The sequence below is a fragment of the Nannospalax galili genome, unplaced genomic scaffold (assembly GCF_000622305.1).
Source record: "Nannospalax galili isolate Female #2095 unplaced genomic scaffold, S.galili_v1.0 scaffold1282, whole genome shotgun sequence".
NCBI lineage: Eukaryota > Metazoa > Chordata > Mammalia > Rodentia > Spalacidae > Nannospalax > Nannospalax galili.
In genome coordinates, this window is record NW_008348795.1 from 2,385,592 (window position 1) to 2,411,038 (window position 25,447).

A 25,447-nucleotide genomic window follows, 5' to 3' on the forward strand; every position below is an offset into this window, starting at 1 on the left:
GGTAGATTTCACTGGTAATGTTTATCACCTCTACTATTTAACATGAAGTAAATTTTTATGCTTCCTCCTCAAATATGTCTTTTTAAAATTTGTTGACTTTTTGTAATTCTTAGGGAAGTATACCAATAATTATACTAACTAAGCTCAGTGCGAGACAGTAAAATATCATAAATAGCTAAGTGTAACTTTCTAGACAATGAAAACATTGTTCTTATTTTCCCTGGTCTGGAAAAATCAAGAAAAATTAAGTGATCAAAGATAATCTTGAAAGACATCAGCAAAAGAAGCTAAAACCACCTAAGCTAGATTATTACTACAGTGGTGGAAAATTCAAATGTCAAAAAATAGTTTCCCATTCTTTTTCTGTCATCTCCCCTTGAGCTGTGGCCCCATCCCACGGAGGTTCCCAGAGAGAATCTGACTAGCTGGAAGCGATAGCTGCATCCTGTCCTCCAGATCACCATTCCCCAGCTTGAGATCAGACCCTGTCACATGGCTCCAAGGCTCACACTTTCATAGCTTAGTTAGATAAAACGGTCACAGCTGATCCCAATCACATTGGATCTAGGCTTCTTCCCCTCCTGGAGAGCTCCTGACTCGTCTGCTTGGATCCATCTGGTCTCTCCAATTAAAAAAAAAAAAAAAAAAGATCAAAAGAGAGAACCTGAAGATCATAACAACTAATTATACATACCTGATTAGAAAGCAACCAAGCTATATCAGTGATAAACAGAGAATCAAACTTCGACTCCACAAAGGCAGACTTGAATTTCACATGCATAAGCAACAAAGGAAATATGCATGCCTGACTCCAAAAAAAATATAATTAAAATGAAAAACCAAAATAATATGTTCCCAAAATCCTACCAATCCTACCTAAGTGTTCTACAATGTGAACTATGTAGAGGAACCCCAGGGCATAGAATTTAAAGGCTGCATGATAGAAGAACTTAATGAATTTAAAGAACAAACACATCAAAACTTCAAAGAGGGTAGGGAAAAACTCCTGACTAAAACTAAAGAAAGAAAGAAAGAAAAAGAAAGAAAGAAAGAAAGAAAGAAAGAAAGAAAGAAAGAAAACTACCAATATATGAACGAATGAAATGACAAAGACAATTCAGTATTTGAAAAGTGAACTCATGAAAGAGATAGAAATATTGACGAAAACTCAGGTTGAAATGAAGATGGAATTAAAAGATTCAACAAGCCAATTTGAAATGACAGAAGAAGCCTCATGAACTAAATGGAAAACAGAATATCAAGAGTAGATGATAATGTTGAAGAATTGGACCACTCAAGCAAAGAATATGAAAAATCAAAAAATATATACAGGAATGGGATATGAATGAAATGTGGGACACCATGAAAACTCCAAATTGACAAATCATGATAATAGAGGAAAGAGAACAGGTCAATGCCATTGACCCGATTTTCAACAGGATAATAGAATTAAGAAAAGACATGCCCATACAGGTACAAGAAGCAGAGCGAACCAAATAGACAGAAGCCAAACAGAAACACCTCATGACATTTCATAGTAAAATCACTAAATGCACAGAACAAAGAGAAAACACTGAAATCAGATTTAAATTAAAATTAACCAAAAGAAATAAATAACATCACTTCATTCTGATCATGGAATCAATTGGCCAAGAAGACATTAGAATCATGATCATATATGCAGCAACTCTGGTACACTCAGTTTCATTAAAATAGTGCTACAGTACTTCAAGACACAAATTAACCCCAACTCAGTTATAGTAGGTGACTTCAACACCACATTGTTCCATTAGAAAAGTCAACTTGACAAAAAATAAACAGAGAAATATCTGAATTAAAAGATATCATTCATCAAATGGATCTACCAGATCTTCAGAATATCCTACCCAAACAGCAAAGCATATATATTCTAATCAGCAGCCCACGGAAGTTTCTCAAAATTGCCAACATACTGGGGCACAAAAGAAATCAACACACACACACACACACACACACACAAAGAATTCCATGCATTCTATTAGGCTACAGCATAATAAAGCTTATAATTAACAGAGGGAAAAAAAAACTTTAGGAACTACACAATCACACACAAGGAGATTAAACAACACACTCCTGAATTACAAATGGGTAAAAGAAGAAATGAAGAAAGAAATAAAAGTATTCCTGGAGCAAAATGATAATGTAAGAGAAAAAAAAAAAAAAAAAAAGACACATTAAAAGCAATCATGAGAGGGAAGTTAATAACTCTAAGTGCCTACGCTAAAGAAAATTTCAGAAAGAGCACAAAGAAATGTTTTAATGGTTCAAAAAAATGACTCTGGAAAGGCATGATAAAACCAAGCCAAACCCAGCAGAGTAGAAGAAATAAAAGCCAGTGCAGAAATTAATGAAATAGAAACAAAGAAAACAATACAAAGAATCAATGAATCTAAGAGTCGGTTCTTTGAAAAGGTATGCAAGATAGACCCTTGGACCAGCTGAACAAAAGAAAGAAAGAAATTCAAAACTGCATGTATCCTGTATCCTATTTACTCATGTTGTGAGAAAGCCAAAAAAAATCTCACCTCTGTGTCTAAAATCTAAATGAAACGGATGAATTTCTAAATTAATGGAAACCACCAAAGCTAAACCAAAAACAGATCAACAGCTTAAACAGAACCATAACATATAAGGAAATGGAAAAGCAGAATTTTGCCAGACTTTCAATGAAGATATACAACCCACACTACTTAAATTATTGAAAAAGATAGAAGACGAGGGAGAATTCCCAAAGTCCTTCTATGACACCCATATTACTCTTATACTCAAACTAGCAAAAGACATAATTTGAGAAGAAGACTTTGAGGGCTGCAGAAAGAGCTTAGTGGTTAAGAGCACTTTATGCTCCTGCAGGGGACCGGAGTTAGTTGGCAACTAAGAACAGTCTATAATTCCAGTTCCAGGGGATCCGATACCCTCTTCTGACCTCTGCAGGCATTGCTCAACATGGGTGCACTTATATACACATATGTACAGCACTCATATACATAAAATTAAAATTAAAAAAAATTAAAATTAAAAAAGGAAATTATACATTCATATCCTTAATGGACATAGATGAAAAAATTCTCAGCAAAATATTCAGAACACTTACAGACATATATCAGAAACACCATACTCCATTATCAAGTGGGCTTTATTCCAGAGTTGCAGAAATGGTTCAATATACATAATTCAATAAGTGTAATAAATCATATACATGGACTTAAAGAAAAATCACATGATCATCTCAATAGATGCAGAAGTCTTTTGACAAAATCCAATATGCATTTATGATTTAAGTCCTAGAGGGAACTGGACTAGATGGAAGAGTACCTCAACATAATCACCTGAAATTAAGGCCCACACAAAAGAGGGTGCCCGTGTGCAAAAACAGAAGGTTTAAGCTGACATGATATTTCAGTTTTTTTTAATTATCATTAGAAATTATTTAAAATCCTTTCCCCTCAGATAATTTTGTTTAATTATTATTTGAGGAGTATTTCTTCAAACTCCTAATTATTTCTTGTTGATTGAATTCTAATTCCTTTGTTTTAAATTTCTTCATATAATTTGACAGGAAGGTTTTATCAACCATTGTATTTTTATTCTTGTTTAAAATGGAATATTTGCAAATTTTATGCAATATATTTTGATTATTTTAAAACATTCTTCCCTATCTGTACTAGTCTTATGGCTTCCCTGGTAAGATTTCTTCTACTCAGTAGTATATATTTCAAAAAATGTTCTCTTAGGACCAGAAGTGTCATTCCCTTCCTTTGGTTTCCTATGTTGAGCAGCATTCTTGCCCTCAGAATAATTTTATTATTTTCCCTAACTATGTGGGAAATCCATGTCTAACCTGAGACTAAAAAGGGGTCTACTGCGCACTCTTTCTCTGCACATGACAAAAATATAATATTTTTCCTTTTGTGTAATTCATGAATAAAGTATGAATTACTAGAAATTTATTTTGTCACTTGAGATCAATATTTACTTTGCCATAAATCAAGTTTTCAGGCAGGTGTAAGCTCTATTGGTGTCTTTCTGAGGACTCTCTTTTAAACCACTGTTCTATTTCTAAGCTATACTCAATAAATTAGAACTTCACCGGTGTTATTCTCTGGTATGGGCTCTGACTGGATAGTTGAGGGTAGATATCCCAGTTGCTTCATTATTGTCAATATTATTTAACTGGATTTAGAATTAGCTTCTCAAATTCCAACAGGTACCACTGATGACTGGTTAGGATTATGTTGATTTTGTTCAAGATGTTGTAGAAAGTAAACTTTAGAACAGGATCATCTTAATTATAATCATACTATGATCTGCATATGTAAAAAAATTCCATACAGAGTGCATACAACTTTCGTTAAGTTTTTCTTAAGTCAAAGTAATTTGCTTGTTAATACTAAATTTTCTATAGGTTCTTTACTTTTTTCTGTAGAAATCTATATTATCTTTGAAGTATGATCTTTGGGATCCTTGCCCAAGATAAGATGGAAAGATTGTAAGAGCCAGAGGGGGTAGATAACCACAAGGAAACAGAGTCTTCCAGACAGCTGGTCAGATAGTCATATGAACTCACAGTGATGGTGACAGTATTCACAAGTCTTATGAAAGCTCAAGCCAGACACAATCCCAGCATAGACAAAAGAACTATTGGACACTGATGACTGCTGGGAAGGGGCGAGTCAGTCTCTTTTAAGGGTATTGCTCTTGCTAGGTTAACCAGGCTTTAGCCAATGAACCCAAACCTAAGGACATTTGGTTATACAAATTTGATTCTACATCCACACGTACATATATGCAAGACAGTACATGAAATTGCGTTGGGTTAGTAAAGGTGTTTCAGATGAGAGGGATCCAATATGATGAAAATATAGTTTGAAATTCACAAACACACAAAAAAGGAAATTTTTTTAAAATATGATTTTTAAACCTCAGATTTCTTGATATTTACTTCACTTGTCCTTCAATAACAAAATTTAAGTAAAATAGATTGGTTACTAAAAAGCTTTTATTTTCTTATCTGTGGTTCTCATGCTGCCCCTCAATGAGTATAATTATTACAGTGACCATGGATAGTATTTATTGAACACTTAAATTACCTCAGGCATTGGGCTGAATGAATCTTAAGACAAATGATACATTAATCATAATAAAACAAGAGAAATGCAAACAAATCTCAGTATTTCTATTTTTCAAGTGAGAATAAATAAGCACAGAGAAGTTCAGCATACCTAAAGGCTTGTATGTCACAGATGGCCCCAAATTAGAGGAAACACAGATTAAGGTCAGCATAAAACACAATCATTCTTAGTTCATTTTTTAATTTTTTTTTTAAGTTTTATGTTTTACTTGAAAATGGGGACTTTTATTTTTTACATTCCTTCATTTTGTAAAAATATTTTATTGATTCTTTTAGAATTTTATTATTTATTTATTTTTAAATATTTTATTTATTATTTTTATCTCATGTATGTGCATGTATTGCCTGCATGTACATAAGTGCACCTGTGTCATGCAATGCCTGTGGAGGACAGAAGAGGCTGTCAGATCCCCTGAAACTGGAGTTATTTTGTGGAATATCATAGAATATTAAGCTTAAGTTAACATGTTCATAGTTCACTGTTTTTAAAAAATAGTTTACTGTTTTTAAAAATAGTTACTGTTTTAAAAAAAATACTTTATTATTTTTGTTTTATGTGTATGTGTGTATTGCCTGCATGTAGGTAAGTGCACCCGTGTTATGCAATGCCCTCAGAGGACAGAAGAGGCTGTTGGATCCCCTGAAACTGTAGTCATGGACAGTTTTTAGCTGCCATGTGGTTCCTGGGATTTGAACTCAGGTCTTCTGCAAGAACAGTTAGTGTTCATAACCACTGAGCCATCTCTCCAGACCCAGAATTTTATATTTTTAGTTATGTGTATTTCTGTGTCTGTGGGTATATGTGCATGTGAGTGTCAATGCTCAAAGAGGCCATAAGAAGGCATTGAATCCCCTGGGTCAAGAGTCACAGGCCGTTCTCACCCATCTAACAACAGTGCTGGGAACTAAACTTGGTGCTCTGGAAGAGCAGTACACTCAATGGCTGTACCATCTCTCCATGCCCTTCAGTTCATTTTCAGTTCAATTCACTCCTGAATTCAAGGAAGTATCCAAGCTATATTCATTGTTGCCATTATCATAAGCTCCCAACTTAGAGAACAAAAATAGTTTTTGATAAAATAAATCTATTATCAATAGCATGGCAGGCAGAATCATGATCTCCTTTAATCTCAAAGACATTCATACAATAACTGAACAGAGGGAATGTATATTTGAGTGAAAGGGAAATCCCATGGCAAGCTGGTTTACAGTTGCTTATCAGTTCATCTCGAAATAGGCTTGCACTGGATTTTCCCAGAGAGCCCAATCACAAGAATTATTAAGCATGAAAGGGGAGCAAACCCAGAAAATCAGCAACAGTGCAGATTGAGAATTACTTAATTTGATTTATGATAAAGGGCTAGATGACAGGCAATATGGTCAGAGGTTATAATAGTTAGAAAACAGTGAGAAACAATTCTGTGAGAAAGACAGCATAGTCTACCAAACACCTGCATGTAAGGATAGTGTAAATAACTTCAAATTTCTAACCTCTAGAAGTATAAATAACAAAAAAAAAATAGGTCATTAAATTTTGCTAACTTATATAGACGCATCAGGGAACCAAGGCAACCAGAAGTTAGAACTGAGCAACACAGCTTGTCCACTCAAATTCACAGTATCCTCTTATTTGTCCTACTCTCCCATCCTTCCTTCATTTCAAGTTTTGTAGTGAAATGAAAGACCGTTCTGGGTTATCGTTTATAGAAACATGAACCTGGAGATTTTTGTCTTTTTTTTTTTTTTTTTTTTTAGTGTGACCGAACCCAAGGCCTTGCACTTGCTAGGCAAACACTCTACCACTGAGCTAAATCCCCAGCCTCCTGGAGATTTTTATCCAACTTACACAAAGCAAATCCATGAGGAAGTGTACAGGTAAAGTCAGGATGAACATGAATTCTGAAATACTCTGTGGAGTTCCATTTACAGACAATAGTTGGCCTGACTATAGAGCTGACACAAAGCTAAAACCAGGTCCTGTGTATGTAACAGAACTTTGAAACTGCAAGCCTTTTATTTTTTAAATTTCTCCTATCACCATCATCAGACATTTCCATGCTTGCAATCTACATCTCCACTTCAAGAAGGAAAGGCTGATTCAGAGGATATCTTTGATTAAGTTGAAGAAGTCAAACATTAAAAAAGCTTATTTTTTCCTCACCTCTAATCTTTTGCAGGGTCAACTGAGCAAATTTACTTGAAATAACAACCTGGCCAATAAATAAGTTGGATCTTACAAGGCCTCCTACCTACTGCAGAAATTCTAATTCAGCATCTAAATGAATTGTATAAACATGGGTAAACTGAGACAAAGTAAATGAACTACAAATGAAAGTGAACTATTAGCAAGGAGGGGCAAGTGAAGTTACTCAGTGTCTGCTGCTAAGGACTCCATTTATTACCTGCAAGTCACTTCCTGATACATAGTTTGCCAAGTAATGATAATAATAATCACCTGTTACTGAGATATGAATGAATTACTGTAAATAACTGTTGTTCTAGATGGCAAAATTTATAATCAGTGTTTTTACTGTGATCATATATGTCATCATTGTTATTAATTTAATGGAGATACTATCCTATTCTTGAGATAACATTTATTACATAATGTATTTTCATTATTTTACTTTTCCTAATTCTCATGTTTGGTTTTTTACCTCTAAAATCTATACTAAACTATTTTTTATTCCTTTAAATTGATCATAATTCATTATTATAAAAATGTTAAAAATTATTTGTATATTGGGTTGGAGAGATGGCCCCATGGTTAAGAGAACTGGCTACTCTTGAAGAGGACCCGGGTTCAATTCCAGACAACCGCATAGTGACTAACAACCATCTGTAACTCCAGTTCCAGGGAATCTGACACCTCTTTTAACCTCTGTGGGCATTGCACAGCATGGGTGCACTTACATATATGCAGACAATACACTCCTACACATAAAATAAAAATAATAAATAAAATTTAAAAAATCTATTTGTATAATGTTACATGAAGTTTATAGAAAGAAAAACAAACAAAATGATAAATACAAAATGTCTTCAAAAAATGTGACATATGAAGATTTTCTCCCACTCAGTGGGTTTTCTCTTCACTTCCTTGGTAGTTTCTTTTTCTGTACAGAAACTTTGTAGCTTAATGGGGTCCCATTTGTTGATTGTTGACTTTAATGCCTGGACATCTGATGTCTTATTTAGAAATTCCTTTTCTACAGCTATATCTTTTAGGGTGCTGTCTATGCTTTCTTCTTGCAGTTTTAGAGTTTTGGTTAACACATTAAGATCTTTCATCCATTTGGAGTTGACTCTTGTGTACAATGAAAGATAAGGGTACACTTTCATTCTTCTACAAGTAGAGATCTAATTTTGCCAGCAGCAACTATTGAATATGTTGTCCTTCTTCCATTGTGTGTTCTTTGTACCTTTGTCAAATATCAGGTGGCTGAAGTTGCATATATTCATGCTTGGGTTTCTATTGCATTCCATTGATCTACACGTCTATTTTTGTGCCAGTGCCATTCTGTTTTGATGACTATAGCTCTGCAACATAATCTGAGATCTGGTATGGTGAGACTCCCAGAATTGTTCTTTTTGCCCAAGATTTCATTGGATATCTTTTGTGATTGGTCTTTTGTGATTTCATATGAATTTTAGGATGGATTTTTCTAGCTCTGTGAAAAATATCCTGGGCATTTTGATTGACATTGCATTGGATCTATAGATTGGTTTTGGTAAGATGGTCACTTTTACAATATTAATTCTACCAATCCATGAGCACTGTAGGTCCTTCCATCTCCTGGTGTCTTCCTCTAATCTCTTTCTTTACAGATATGAAATTTTCATTGTAGAAATCTTTAATGTCCTTGATTAGGTTTAATCCTAAATATTTTTGAGATTATCTTGAATGGTAAGGTTTCTTTGAATGCTTTTTCTGATTTCTTATTATTGGCATATAGAAAGCCTACATATTTTTGTAAATTGATTTTGTAACCTGTCACTTTACTGGAAGTATTTTTCATTTCTATTAGTTTCTGCTAGAATTTTTGGGATGTCTTATGTATAATATCGTATTTTCTGCAAATACGATAATTTTTACTTTTTCTTTTCCAATTAGTACTCCTCTAATTTCCTTCTCTTGTCTTATTGCTCTCCAAAGATTTCAAGCACTATGTTGAAAAGGAATGGAGGTAGTGAACAGCCTTGTCTGGTTCCTGATTTTAATGGGAATGCTTCTAGTTTTTCTCCATTTAGAATCACGTTGCTCATGTGTTTGATAAATATAATGTCTTCAGAGAAAATGCTTTGGGTCATCTCATTAATATACAATACTAATGATGCCCATTAAGTAATTTTAATAGTTATTAGATATTAAATAATTTATCTCCAGCATTTAGTTATTACTATGTGTTAAGCATCATGTTTATGTGGACCAGATTATATTACTTCATGAAAAGACAGCTAGATGTTATCATTTATCATCCTCATGTTTTATGGGTGAGAATCTGATGACCATGATACTCCTTAACTCATTAACTTCATTGTCCAGGATACGCTTCTGGAAAGCCCTGAAGTTCCATTGTAGAAGTAGTTGTGAATCAAGCCGTCTTCAGTCCCTTGCCATTGCTGTCCAGTCCTGTCCTCTTGCAGCACAGCTCCTCCCCTGGCCCATCTTATTCTTTACAATCCGTTCACTGTCACAGTACTATGTTTATTTCCAGTGAACTGTTATCATTATCAACAACCTAGTATTTTTTTTTAAAAAATGCTGTTATCTAGTTCTTAATAGGCCAGAGTTAAAATTTTCCTTTAAGTCCTTTTTCATAATTCAGCATCTTCCAGTGCCAAGACAATTGCTGGCCATTCTTTTTCAAATTGTATATAGGTGCTGTCATAGTTGGTAGGTGCGGTCATAATTAATTTACATGTGCTTAGAATATCTGGCTTAGAACTTCATTTTTGTGCCCTTTTCCATGTAAAAGTTAATAACAAACATGGAAAATATGTATTATTTAACAACACACCTTTTCTCATGGGTGTGTCACTGGCATGACCGTTTATATCAGTTTGAAATAATAGTGCCTCAGGCTGTCTGAAAATTTAAGTTTACTTAAAATATAAATAACTAGTGGTGGCGCATGCCTTTAATCCCAGCACTTGGGAGACAGAGGCAGGCAGATCTCTGTGAGTTCAAGGCCAGCCTGGTCTACATAGTGAGTTCCAGAACAGCTGGGGCTACAGGGAGACCCTGTCTCAAAAGACAAATATATATATAAATAACTATAGATTTATTATGTTCTAGAGCACATTCATAAATTTGAGGGTGTTATTTTTCACTGAAATTCATTTTTCTAACTGAACAAAAACATAAAGACATGCATATTTATGTAATACTCTTGATATTTTGATAGAAGAACGTATTATTTAGTATTCAAATAAAAGTAAACCTATGGATCCCTTCAAATATACTTTTTTTTTCTTTTTAAAATATGCAATATGTGATTGAAATAAAATAATCCTACAATGCAGTAACACCTTGGACATTTTTGCTCCTACATATTTGTTTGGGGGGCTTTCTATTGTTCATTTGTCTATGTGCAATAGCTGTGACATGATTTGTGTTATTTATTCATTTTAATGGTGAAAATTGTTCCTTATCTGATTATTCAGCCTATCCCATGTTTTAGCAAAGCACTTAGGCACCAGGCATGTTTGCATATCTTTGTTTCCCTTGCAACACATTTTTAAATTTGGGCAAACAGCTGGGCATGGTGGTGCACACCTTTAATCCCAGTACTCCAGAGGGAGAAGCAGCTAGATCTCTGTGGGACCAATGCTAGGATAGTCTACACAGTAAGCTCCAGGGCAGCTGGGACTACAGGGAATCCATATCTCAAAAACAACAAAAAAAAAATGAAATTGGGGGAAACAGAATTTGTAAATGATGACTGCTATTTCTAGCTTGCAGTACTCTAAAGAACTTGTTTTCCTCTATTTCCTCTTTTACTCAGCTCACCCCTAATGGAATGCATGGTATGTGACAGATTCAAGTCTCAGCCAGAACACAAGAACCGGGGCTTAGAGGGGCTCATATATTCAGTCCTCAGTGGCCTGTACTACCCTTGAATTCCTTGAATTGCTGTTTGGAGGAAGTAACTAAAACTAGTTTTCTTTCGTCTTCTTTTATTAATAGCATTTTAGATCAATTCTTTGGTGATTTTGTACATACATACAGTGTATTGTGATTGTATTCATCCCCACGTCTTCCTCTTGTCCAATCCATTCTCCTGCAAAACTGCCCAACACATATGCTTCCTACATTCATTCTTTTTGTGATCACCCACTGAGTCGGTTTAGTGCTGCTCAGTTAACATGGGAGGGGGGCCAACCGCTGGAGCATAGCAACGTGCCAGTGGCTATGCACCTGAAGGCAAATGACACCCCTCACCCAGCAGCCACTGGTCACCCCTAAATTTTTTTCTATCTGCTCTCGTTCTTTTTGTCTTTTCTCAAAAAGTGTTTAAATGCCACAAATATCTACCATGCAATATAATTTTGCATCTTTAATTCCTAGATCGTATATTTTGACTTTTATTTTCATTTGGCATCCCTTTTCCAATAACTTTTATTTTCCCTTATGAGTACTTAGTTCACAAATGTAAAAGAAATAAGAATAGTACAGCAACACTACGGTGTAGAAGGAACTGGATGATTTATTATTTTTCCAACAGTAAGCTTAATTGTATCTAAAAATCAGTTTATGATCTAACACATATAACCTCCAGAAAAACTTTGAACACCAAATGCAAAGCTTTGGCAGCACTGCACAAAGAAGTTACTGTTGTGTAAACAAGTTTCCTTCGTTTATGAATTTCCTCACATCTCACATTTCTACGAATTTCCTCACATTGCACATTATGCAAATGTATTTCAAGAAGTTTTACTTTAAGAAAATAAAAACAGGTAACCACTTCCGTGGGAACTTGGAGCAGAGAATCACAGAGAAGCATGCTGATAAAGAACTCAGGAAAGAGATTATGCTGTGGCATAGTCACTACTTAGTACTTCAAACTTGGAAGTCATTTTACATTTAGAGATTTAAGGGGAGGATGGGACAGTACTAGAGATAATGTCTCTGAAGTCTTCATCTTAGTAAGTTTAAAAAGCAAATATAAACTGAGTTGAGTGATTGCTCAAAGTGTATACACCTGAAATACTTCACTAGAGAAAATTTATTGTCCTCTCTCCTCTCAACACCTGGTCTAATCACTTCTTGTGGAATTATTCAAAGCTGCTCCTTCATACTTCAGTATTACCATATTCTTCGTATTTGTATGCTCCAAGGAACAAAGGTCCTAACAGAAAGGCTGATTGTAAAGCTGACCTCGTCACGGTGGACTAATTTAACAGACAAGAACAGGGAAGTAGAAGACCAACTAATAAAAACAAACGAGAGAATATTGATTTCAACTCAGAAGCATGGGGTTTAATTTAAAAGACAGCTCTTCAGAAAATCTTTTGTTGTCAAACAAATTCCGAATCTTGTCTTATCCTTCCAGTCATTCAATTAGAAAGAAACTGAGGTGAGATGCTTTTGGCTTTCTCACAAACACCAGGGCAGAGGATACATGGCAGGCCTGGATTTCACTATTGTCACAGACTATCACTTTTAATTGCTATTATGTGGAGAAAAAAGAGACACTTTTTCTACTCATCCATTTTATTTTTTGCTTTACGTTCGTGAAAAACAGAAGTCTGAATCCAACTAAAATCTCCCTTTAACATGGAGGTACAAGGTTAAAGTCTTTCCCTTTGCAAAGTCAAATGTCTTATACTTTCCCTTTGTTTGCTGAGTTAATATACTACTTGGAATATAAATGAAAGTGCACATTACACTTGATTGATTCAGCCTGAAAGCTCTGAATTTGAGAGTCTTTTGTGTAGAAGGTTTAGGTCAGGTCCATTATCTGTTTACTAGGCCTCAAAAGATAATTGCTCTCAATAATATCATAAGCTCATAATAGGAAATGCAAAAAAAATTATAGTTTTAAAGTAGATATATTTCAGCTAACATATAAAATTCTTTTTTACCTAGTGATATAGCATGGGTGCGTTAAGAATGAATACATATTCAAATTAACTCAAGCAAATTATTACCAATTGAAGCAAGTCTTATCAAGAGGCAAATACTTATGATTTTTAAGTAAATGATTATTCATCATGGCCACATGGTAGCCATGTTGATTTTTATGGTTTAACCTCTAAAATGTTCACTGAATATTCAAAAGTTAAAGACTGGTTGACATCCGGTCACGGTGAGATTTATTACTTCTTTATGTACTGATTCTTGGATGAGTATGGAGGTGAAAGGGCAATTGGGAGATGGAGCCGGCTGGAAGACATAGGCTACCACAGGGTTAACGCTGAGGGGTCTGTTTTGACCCCAGACACTTTCTTTTGATGGTGCTGTATCCCATTTGCAGTGAGCAGCTCTGCTACCAGCACAGCATCTCTTCTCTGACTCATGATCTCATGCTCAAAGCAATGGAACTAGCCAGTCAGGAACTGAAACTTTGGCTAATGAGCCAGCATACTTAGTTCTCTTAAACTGTTTTTGTTCATTTATTTTATTTTTTTTAAAGTTCTCGGGAATTTTTTTTCATAGCAATAGAAAACTCAGGTAGTGGTGTTCAGGTAAAAGTATGAACTATTATCTCCACCTATATTTTAATATATCAGGTAAATTCTTGCTATTTTCTGAGAGAACATAAATATGCTATGCTAAGCTGTAATAGCTTTGTGAAAATTCCATTGTGTCAGAAATGCAGACATAGTCCTTACTAAATCATCCAGTCTGTCACCCTGAAACAAAAGCCCATTTACAAAATGTCATTATTCTTAAAATGAAAGAAATCCAGGAGGGTTTCATCTTAATTCCTATGGATATTGCTTAAATAGAAAACTTTCATGCTATTAATTTACAATTCATACAGATCTCTTGTTACCTGTAACTTTGAAGTCTTGTCAGCACAGCTACCTAATTTACATGGAGACCCCAGAGTCAGTGTCTCTTTGTAGTGTTATATGTGAAATGGCTGCAATACTACTTTAAAGTACATATGAGGGTAACAGTCAATCATGGTGACTTCAGATTTTGTGCTATACTGTGCCCAAATTTTTCATCTATGGATGTGAAATTATAAATTATATCTGCCTTTGATATCTTCATTTTAGATTTATCACAGGTAAGAATAAAGCTGTTTATAGTTAATGTGTGATATTCTTATAAAGGAGGAAGGATTTAGCAGGAATGTATGTGCCTGTCTCTGTATGTGTCTCTGTGTATCAGGAAATATTGTCAGGAAGACTATATACACAGGGAAGGTGTACATGTAGGGAGGTAGGCATACAGGGAGAACATACATTCAGGAGGTGGGGTGTACATTCAAGGAGAGCATACATAGGGGAATGTTGTGTATATAGGAGGGTTGTCTCTGAGAATCAAAAGCATGATGGATACTGAGGGCAATTTAAACCAAACTGAAATATTATTATCTTGTTTATCATTTATTCAGTAATCATATGGCATTTAAATCTCTGTGTTTTGGTGCAGGCGCCTGTACACTCCTTGGTACCATGCTTCAATGATGTGTATACCTTTCCCCTAATCCAGCAACATATGAAACCTTTTTATGATGCTGCAAGTTATACTCTTTTATTATGTCGAATCTTCTGAGATTAAGAGGCTCAGAAATTTCTGCAAATAAGGGTATCATTAATTAGGTTCTTATAAATTTAGGTGATGAGGCAGTCTTTCATAAAATTCATGAGTCAAGGTAACTGAGAGTCAGTTGTCTATATTAAGTAGATAAGGAGAATAAACACAAGATTAGGCACCTATGTTTAAGAGAAACAAATGTTTTAAAAAGAGAGCCAGAGGGACATTCATGTACACATCTATACCGGCGTGCCCACAAGTCTTACGTCCAACTCATACTCTCATACACAAAGCAGTAGTGAGGGGGAGAGTGGAACCAGAGAGGGTGCAAAATAGATGTCTCCTAAGACTGAAAACATTGCCTTCTAAGGTGCACTTCCTTCCATGCACTCAAATTAACTTACTTTGTATCATGCTACCAATAAAAAAAAAAAAAAAAAAATCAAGAAAAAGATGGATATCCAACCATGTCAAAATATTGAAAATCCCAGTTAATAGGTATAATTTTGTAATTTTATAAAGCTAAGACTTTGTTTGAAACATCAGAGAAGTAAAAAATTGAGAGGAAGTTTACATTCCAAGAGATCATCAAAGCTGCCACTGCTCCTTAGAACTCCTCTTATGAATGCTGAGTGACTATGGGGAAGATCTGCAGGGATGTGGGGGATTTTAATTAAACATGCAACATCCTGAACTCTATCTCAACATTGTGCTGTCTCAAATGATAATCAGTAGGCATGGAAAGGTTTAAAGATTGTTGAATCCTTTACATCTGGCTAATCCCCAGAGACTGAGGCTGTGTATCAATCAGCAGCTGGAATGTTAGTGCCCAAGGACCTGGACCAGTGTTCCTCAATTTGTCTGGGTTCCACGTCAGTTTAAAACACAGTTATTTATCACTTCCCCTCCTCTGACCATGCAGTACCCTGTACTTTCAGTAAGTAAATGTGGTTCCAGAACTTTTAAATCTTCATGTGTGTCCTTAGTACATACTTCCTTTTCTTGATCTGCCCAAGAAGTCCTAAAGACACAGGGGGATCAGGAAGGTGGGCAGTCATAGGAATCATGGGGGACAGAGGGATGAGTATGGTGTGTGGGGTCAATGCAGACCAGCTGATGGTCACTAAGGATCCAGCTAACCTTTTTAGTGAAATTTCCTTACTGGTATAGAACAGAGTCTTCACTCCTGGGTAGCCAATCCTATTATCATTGTTAGTAAACTAAAGGGTTAACTTAATTGCATTATTATGGACTAAGAAAATTTTAAATATGCAGAAGCACACATATGCAATCGATTTGAATTCTAAGACCATCATTCACATTTTAATCACTAAAAACAGAGACTTGGAGAGTTTACTGTAAATATTGAGAGTCAGAGAGATTTAATTCAACCCAGCCTGGGCTCAGGGTCTCACACAGGCCCACAGCACTCAGTTACACCTCAATATATAAGACAAGTGTCCGTGGAGTCTAATCAAATGGGAGACAAGTCAAGGGAATGTCTTACTATTTTAGTACTTTCCTTTTAATTTTAAAAAATATAGACAAGTATTGGTGGTTATAAAATAGTTTAAAATATTATATTAATATATGATAAGGTTGCAAATTATTTTAGAGGAGATTGTGATAAAACTGTCTATTAAAATTTTCCTCATTTGCAGTATCACTTATGCAGTCAGTTTTCTTCCTTTTGTTATTATTTAAATATTATGTAATTATTGACTTTGGTAATTGTAGTATTGTGATAATGACTACAGCCCCTTAGCCCCTTCTAACTAATTAACTAACTAACTAACTAACTAACTAACTAACTAACTATATAAATATATATAAACACTAACATTTTACATATATTGTATATATACTAGCATTATATATTATATGTATTATGTCTATACACAAATATTGATTTTTTTGGACCAGTTAAATCTAATTCTGGATCCTCCAAGATAATAATTTAGTTGACTTTTGTTATAACCTTTGCTGAGTAATTCCAACACTGACATTTTCATCTCATTCTTCTTTCACAAAACATTCCCTGAAATGGTACCCTTAGCTGTTTGGCCACCTTTACTCATATTTTCTTATACAACCCAACCTACTTTTTCTCTGATTAAAAGGGAGATGTAGCTTTCTTTTTATATACATTAACAAGACTTTTAATAATATTTTTGCTATATTCTCTAACCACAACTAATGACTTCTATTTAAAAATTATTTGAAAACTAGATTTTGTGATACCAAGAATGGGAGACTCTCTATTAAGCAAGGAGTCAGACATCATGTGAAGAATTTTCTGTGCTGCTGCTCATGCTTTGGATTAGAGAGCAGTGCCCCACCCCCTCCAGAGACAATACCTGTAACTTTCAGTTTCTCAGCCCCAATGGTTATCTCATCTTCATCTGCAGAAAACAGCAGCCTGTCATCTTCACTTGTTCTCACTTCAAATCTTTTACACTGTGCCTCCACAGCCTCGGCTCCTGTAGTCAGAGGGGAGATTTGAAAATGAGGCTGGCACGCATAATTTAAAAAAACAAACCCTTTGCATATAATATTTTACAAACAGAAAAGGAATATACATGGTATTTAGTTTCTTCACTCCAGCTTCCTGTTTTACATTTGAATTAATGTTTTTACGATGAGATCCTTTGCAAAAGCCCCCTAATTTGATTAACTGGTCACATATATGATCTCTAAATGTTTAAGGATTTCGTTGTCTTTAGCTAGAAGAGGCAATATCTGATTTGATCTCTATTGGAGGCAGAAAACTTGTCATTCATTTCACCAGGTGCCCACTAGATGCCCAGTATACACATCACAACCGAATGACTCACATCTCTCAGCAGAACAGAATGCAGTACCCACACGTGCATTACACATATACTTTCACAGTTCCTGATGAGTACTAATAAATGGGAATCTAAGTTCCAGATAATAATACAATGCAAAATAATTTCTTTGATAGCAAGATAAATATTTTTCTTTCCTGTGTCCTTATATGAAGAAAATTTTTAAGTGTTCAGCTAGGCCAATGTTGCATGCAACAAAGTTGGTGCTCTTCCCTTGGACAGTTTGGTTATAAAAAGTATTAGTTGTATTTTAAAAATCCTTTGTTTTCTTTAAAATAAAAGACTTTCCTTACAGAATTCAATGATAATATTTGATAAACCAGTGAAACTGTAATACCCTGATCATAGTTTACCTTTCATTTGTAAATATTCTCAAAGGTTTTGTTCATTTGAATCTTTTCATCTAATTATTATCTAAGGTTCATATGTTTTATCTTCAGTCACTGAATCATAGTAACCAAACTTTTGTTTATAAGTTTGACTTCTGGATTTGGATACCTTTGTGTTTAAATTTCCTGAACAGACTCAGGCACATGTTAAACCTCAACTACTTGAAATATAGATATTTTTCACATAAAAAGTATAATGCTGTATTATCTATTTCCAAGACACTCAGTTACTTAGCTTAATGAATTCCCATATTATATTAGTAGCTTTAATGGCACAGAAGTGCAATATATCATTATACATATTCACACATAGGCATACCATATACAGATTAGCAAAATTTTTCTTGGAATACTGATTAATGTCTTCATATTGAAAGTGACTAGCAGAGATTTCATTGTGCTGAAGGGTGCTATGCATGATACTGGAAAAGTAATCATCAGTCCCACCCAGCTGTGAAACCTGAAAGCTACCGAATGACTGGCCTGGGAAGATACACCCATTGGTGCAATAGGGCATGAATGTTATGGGAATATCCAAACAGTTTATGATTGGATTTAAGGCCCATTTTATAGGATGGAGTCCATACCTGGCACTGTTATGGCAGACAAGAACCTATGTCTAGACAGGTCACAGGCCATGGGTGAGAGTCATTATTGTGCTGAATGGACATAGCATTAAAATGACCCATAATAAGTTACTTTTGTACTCATAGAAATAGATATGCACATCCCTTAGCTCACACCACAAAAACTTCTTGCAGCAGATGGCGATTACACAGAGAATCACAATTGATCAAAAAGCAGAGAATAAGAGATGTTGGGGTAATGGGACATCTACAGCACAACCTGTCTTCAAAAAGATTCAGGGATTATTATGGAAGAGGTGGTGGAAAGATTGTAAGAGCCAGAAGTGGTGATGAATGCTAGTAACTATGTTCTCTGGACACAGGGCAGGGAAGTTACATATATAAGCCTGCAGTACTTATGGCAGCATATATAAGACCTGCGAAGCCCAAACCAGAACAAATTCAGGCATGGAGGGGGATTTGGGCATGAATCCACATCCCTTTCTAAGAAGTTATTGGCAATTGAGAGCTGCTGGGAGGAGAGTCGATTTTCTTTAAGGGTATGGCACTGGGGAGGTTGACCACAATCCAAGGGATGGACCTACAACTAAGAGAAGTTGTGGAACACAAATTAGGCTCAGTAAGCCTTCGAGAATTAATAGGGGACATGAAGCAGAGGGAAGAGGAAGGTAGAGAGATGGGGTAGATCTGAGAAGAAGTGAAAGAGAGGAGTTTGAATATGGTCATAACATAACTTGAATCTTCTTAAAGATTCAATAATTATAGGAAAAGATGCTAAACTAGCAGTAAATATTAGACTGTGAGTCATAAAAAGTTATTATAAATAAGCTAATAGAAATATACTGTTATAAACACAAGTATTGTCTGGATATGGAAAGTGAGTTGAAATTTTTATTTATTATTATTTTTATTTTATGTATAGGAGTATAATGTCTGCATGTAGGTAGGTACACTAGTGTTGTGTAATGTCTGTGGAGATCAGAAGAGGGTGTCAGATTCCCTGGAACTGTAGCTACAGACAGTTGTTGGCCACCATATGACTGCTGGATAACAAACCCTGATCCTCTGCAAGAGCAGCCAGTGCTTTTAACCACTGAGCCATCTCACTAGCCTTGTAATTTGACATTTTAATTCATTAAATTTCAGTGAATAAAAATGAATAAGAAAATTGCACAATATTTATGCACCTAGAATGGATGAGTTGCATCTAAGTCATAGATGAATGCATGCAAATTTCATCCAATTGCAAAACAAATATAAAATTAATACTGCAAACTACTCTTCATTTACCTTATTAGCATACTTGCAGATTACAAAGTTGCAAGCAATTAGCAATTCCTTGATAGTAAATAAATGTTTAAGTCACAAAACAATTGTATACTATTGCATTTGTATTTAAAATACCGCATTTGCATTTATTGCTTTTCTACACTTGGAAAAATGTACCTTAAAAATCTACAGTTGGAGACCTAATAATCACTTGTTGGGAATATGTTTGCTTAACATTAATATAATTGGACTTCATGAAACTGAATTTAGTTATACTCTGTTGCCTGCCCTGAGTTTGCTTCAAGCATTACATGTTCTCTAGGCTAGGTCAATGCAAGTTCCAGTATTTGAGAAAAGCAATAACATCAAGTAGAAAAGATCCAGTAACTCAACTACTGTCTTTGCATTTTCTACATTCAATGGGTAAAATAGTTAAACTGGAATTTCTTTTAATAAGAACATCTAACGAAGCTCAAACAATACATTTGCAAGAGGTTTCCTAAGTTCTACTAAGGACTCATTCAAAGAAAACAAAGCAATGATCTAAGTGGTTATAACTGCTTGTCTCTGATAGGTCTTCCTTAATCATAATACAATGGATGGATTCTTACTTTCTTATAACTTTGTTCTTTAATTTTGTATGTATGTCAATATTTTCAGTGTCTTGAACAAGAGCATTACAAAGAGATTCGATGACCCTTTTGAAAAAAACAATTATGATATAAAATTTCCCCATTCTGAAATTTCTATTTTAGAACTACCATGAGCTACACAAATGAAATCTAACAATAATACAATATAAATGCTTTCATGAATATAGCTGTAAAAGCAAAAATCATAAACATCCAAATACACACCCCCACCCCACTATGTAAGGTAAGGATGCTAGACTTTATTTTGTTTTATACCACTAGGAGTACCTTTAAAAACCTTACATGTGAAAGTATCCTGGGAGTTCCTGTTGTAGGAAAGATGTTAGGAAATGAAGAAAACACCCCCAAACCAGACTTGGGTCTCCTCTGCATCTGGCTGAGAATTATTTGGTGTTTTCATTCCTCACAGGACCCTGTCAGAATTATGTGTACCCTTCCTTCCTACAGCCACTGACTAATGATGTAAGAGAACAGTGGCCCTTTGGCTTCTAGACCTAAGGCAGTGATGTGATTGCTTAGACTAAGAGAGATTAATTTTGTCCTTCTGTCTCTCTCTACTTGTGAAACTCTGAAAATATATGTCTAGACCAACATCTTGTATTCAGTTAGTTACTCTCTCCAAAAGACTTGTTTCTCAAGTGAGATGAATTCCACTACTCTTCACCATTTCTATCACTCTCTCCTCTACGGTTTCTACTACCACATCAATTTCTATCGTTCTTTAAAAAGTCACAATACAATAAAGAAAATACATATTTTTGGTTGAACCTCTGCTGAAAGAAATAGCTTTTATTAAGAACACTTGAAGTCTTTAGTGTTACTTTTTCTTAAGCATGTTTCTCAGTATCTTTAATAGTGAACAAAAAGTCTACAGAAATAATTTTATATCTAGTTTTCAATCAGATAATTTTACATGCATTAGTATATAGTTTAGATGCAGCTTATCCAGGTGTACAAATATTTTGTAATTTGTTTATTTGCCTTTGCTAATTTAAATTAAAATTAAAAGAATTAAAATTTCAACTGAAGGTGAAATGCGTACATATCACTCTCATCTTTCAATGTCTTTACTTATGCACGATTCAGTATATGTTTTCTTAGTTGCAATGTACAAACACATTTTCATTGTTTGTGTTAATTATATTTTAAATTTATTGCCTCTCTTCTCTCTCTCTCTCTCTTCTTTTCTCTCCCCCCCTTTCTGTGTTGGACATTAAACTCAGAGCCCTATACTTTCTAGGCAAACACTCTACCACTGAGCTCAACCTCAGTAACTTGGTTCCCCTCTCCCCCCGAGTTTAAGTTTATGTTGTTTGTGTGATTCACCTATTTCAGTATATGCACCGCTGGTCTTTCACTCTTTACTGCTAAGTTATTGTATTTTCATCTGTTTACATGACAGTTGGTAATCTGTCTTTAGCTTGCTTTTAAGATTTTGTAATTGGTACCAATGATTTATAGTACTTTTGAGCAGGTCTCCTTCTACATCTACCCTTAGACAAAAACATTATAGAGTTTATACTTAGGTATGGGGCTTCTGAAAAGAATGTATCTGGATTTCAAGCTTCCTAGATAATAACATGATGCTTTATAAACTGGATGTATATTCCCAACAGACAGTATGAGCATTCTGGTAACACCGTATCATCCAAGCATTGTATTAACAGACTAACTGTGCCAATTTGATGGGCAAAAGTAACACTATTACAGATAAAATTTATAAATGTTCCTTGGTCACTATTGTCATATATACAACTCTTGTACCCATCATCATTTTCCCCCAAAATTCTTCTTTTTTTTTCCTCATTATTTTGATTTGACATTTCTTGGTCTTTGTTTATATAAAGAACTTACACATTTTCTTTCAAATACATGTTCGAAAATTTTCCCATGTTTGTTTATATAATGAATAAAAAAACTTCATCAAGTAGTAACATCCATCCATATTTTTCTTTGTAGATTTTGCTATTATGTCTCGTATACAAAATAAAACCTGCTTATTGTTTTAAATGAATTTTATATGTTTTTCTGGTAGTTTTTCACAATTGCCACCTTGATATATATATATTGTAAATAGTTTTTGTTAAATGTTTTCTCATTCTTTTCTGGACAGTAAGTGATAGCAAGTGTAAGAGTTGTGCATCTATTTCATCTTAATTAAAATTTCCCTTTAAGGGAGCGAAAGGAGGCTTCCAAGCCTCAGGAAGCTGATGATTCTCTCTGGATCACAATGCTGTGGGACACTGTGGGACATGGAATCAGTCTGAGTGCTGTTAAAGCAGAGACTGCATAATACAACCAGCCACTGCTTGGAACCTATGAATTAAACTGCCTGGTAAAGTGTGATTTGGGAAGGCTCTGGTGGACCTGAATGATTTTGACAGGCCTGCCAGCCAGGTTTGTAAAGTACTAAAGCAATCAAAGGAGATGAGCTAAAGACAAAGCAGACAAAGGGGTATGTTCAGTTCACGTGAAAGAAAATGTGACAAGATTTGTATTGAGCTGGCGATACCAGGGGAAATAAATGACAGAAAGACAGATGCTGTGCTGATGAGCCTCTTGAAGACTGCAGAGCCTCCGTAGCAGCTCAGCAAAGGAACAAAGGAGTATACTGACATAATGGCACAGGTGAAAATGAAGCATGGTAAGGCTGGGAAGGTATTCCCATAGAATACACTATGTGTATCTCTCCTATGGAAGTGGTGGAGCTTCATCAACTGGCCCAGGGTTCTCTCAGCAGCCAGGTGTTTCCAGTCCTGAGGTGACAGCCATTGGAGCTGGTCATCACAGAGCGTCAGCTCCAGGAGCAGGAACAGCGAGTGAGAAATGGAACAATGCATGGTAGTCCCATTGCATACCCTCTGTTTGGGAACTAGGAGGGCTTGTGGAGAATAGGGCTCGACTCTGAAGAACTAGATGAGCAATGTCTCACATCCATTCCTCTGAACTCAGTGCTACACTTTTGAGAAATCACATGCTTCAAATGATGGGATCTTTTCATGATATATTGGACATTTTCTTTTCTTTTTCAGTATACATTTTGTTGGCCAATTTTAAGACCAATTGATACTTGCTTGTGATCAGAGGTCCTTCTCTCTCTTTATAGAAATGTTTCATTATATAATTCTAACCCTTAATGTCTTACAAATTTATAAAAGCATCTGGAATGACAGAAAATACAGGAGTTAAAGAGTTTGAATGATGGCTCTATGCATAGGTGAGAAACAACAATGAAAACACTGTCAGGAGTGACAAGGTTCTATGAAAATCAGCCATGTGTTACCTACCAGCCAATAAGTTATCAGTCAGGGAGGCCCATGAGACCCATGCTTAATGAAGACAACTGAAAGCCTGAGCATATTGATTACACCTGTAATCTCAGAACTCAGAATACGGAGGCAGGAGGACCAGGAGTTCAAGGTCATCCTCAGCCATAGTGAGGTCTTGCACATAGTGAGTTCAAGGCCATACTAAGCTACATGCTAACCTGTGTGCAACACCAACAACAAAGCAAAGAAAAACAAAAGAAAAGGAAAGAAAACAAAACAAGGCTATTGCTTATTGCTGTTAGTTCTATGACAAAGCTGGATGGTTAGTCTCAAATCCCTGTTGCTAAAACACCTCATGCTCGGGCATCAGGACCTGGAGAAATCAAGCAGGAATGAACCAGGCAGAGGCAATCTCCCTCTGTGAGTGGAGCTGTTTGCTTGTCTTGTCATCTATGTCCTATCTAGGGAGAATAAATATTCTCATCTTCCCAGGAAAATTCATAATAATAAAAAAGAGCTTTTTAGAGAGAAAATTTAAGAAAACATTCAATTATTAGAATACAATAATTCATCTTTACTAGAAAAATTTTCAGATACTGGCAAAAATATTTGAAAGATTTTAATTTCTGTTCTTTATTTTCAGGACAAATTTGTTAGGCAAAATTTTTAGAAGCTTATTCTTTTGAAGTAATTTCTAAGTTTTTGTCAAAAATATTTTATTAAGCACTTTATTGAGATCAAATTAATACTTAAAAAAATTTTATTTATTGTTTTTATTTTATGTGTATGAGTGTATTGCCTACATGTATGTGAGTGCACCTGTGTCGTGCAATGCCCGTGGAGATCAGAAGAAGGCTTCGAATTCCTCTAGAAATGGAGTTACTAGATGGTTGTTAGCTGCCATGTGGGTGCTGGGAATCGAACCTGGGTCCACTGCAAGAGCAGCACTGCTCCTAACTGCTGATCCATCTCTCCAGCCCCAAATTTATACATTTTAAAATTTATACATGCATACCTCTTACACACACACACATCAGTTTTGGTAAGATCAGATATACGTGACCTGCATTGATTTCTTAGGTTTGCTAAAATAATGTAGCCGTGATGTGACTGACAATGTTCACCCCATAGTCAGTTTACAGAGCTTTAAGGAACCGAGTTGATCTTTCTCCAGCAGTAGTTCAGATCTGGGAGGACTATTACTATTCATGACCAAAACATAGGGATCAAAATATTCTGAATTTTTGCTCCTATTTTTGAAAAACGATCCCATGATTTTCAGATCAGAGGTACTGACCATGATGTAAACTTGAAACTTTTAAAGCTATGCATGTCTTCTTGTGAAAACAGTCTGCTTGGGGCTCCAGCCAGTACAGGATAAGAGAAAACACCACAGGGAAGAGCAGTGTGCGAAGTAACATTCCCTGAAAACTACCTCAAAATTGGACCCAGACCGAGACAAAAAATCCAGTGCTGCACTGTGCATTTGAGTGAATCAGTCAGGTCCTTCTCCGTATTGAAGAGGACTCTTTTTTTTTTTTTTTTT

General features: G+C 35.2%; 1 protein-coding gene across 3 annotated transcripts in view; it reads right to left on the minus strand.

Moving 5' to 3' along the window:
- The window catches only part of Sgcz (sarcoglycan zeta), a 468,968-nt gene that overhangs the window by 30,240 nt on the left and 413,281 nt on the right, over positions 1 to 25,447 (minus strand). For 2 of the 3 annotated variants that reach the window (XM_008846074.1, XM_008846075.1), the window contains one exon: positions 17,243 to 17,365. The exons of the other annotated variant lie outside the window; for it this stretch is intronic. In XM_008846074.1, the coding sequence (XP_008844296.1) occupies positions 17,243 to 17,365 (123 nt within the window). The remainder of the gene's footprint in view (positions 1 to 17,242; positions 17,366 to 25,447) is intronic. 3 annotated transcript variants of the gene reach the window in all.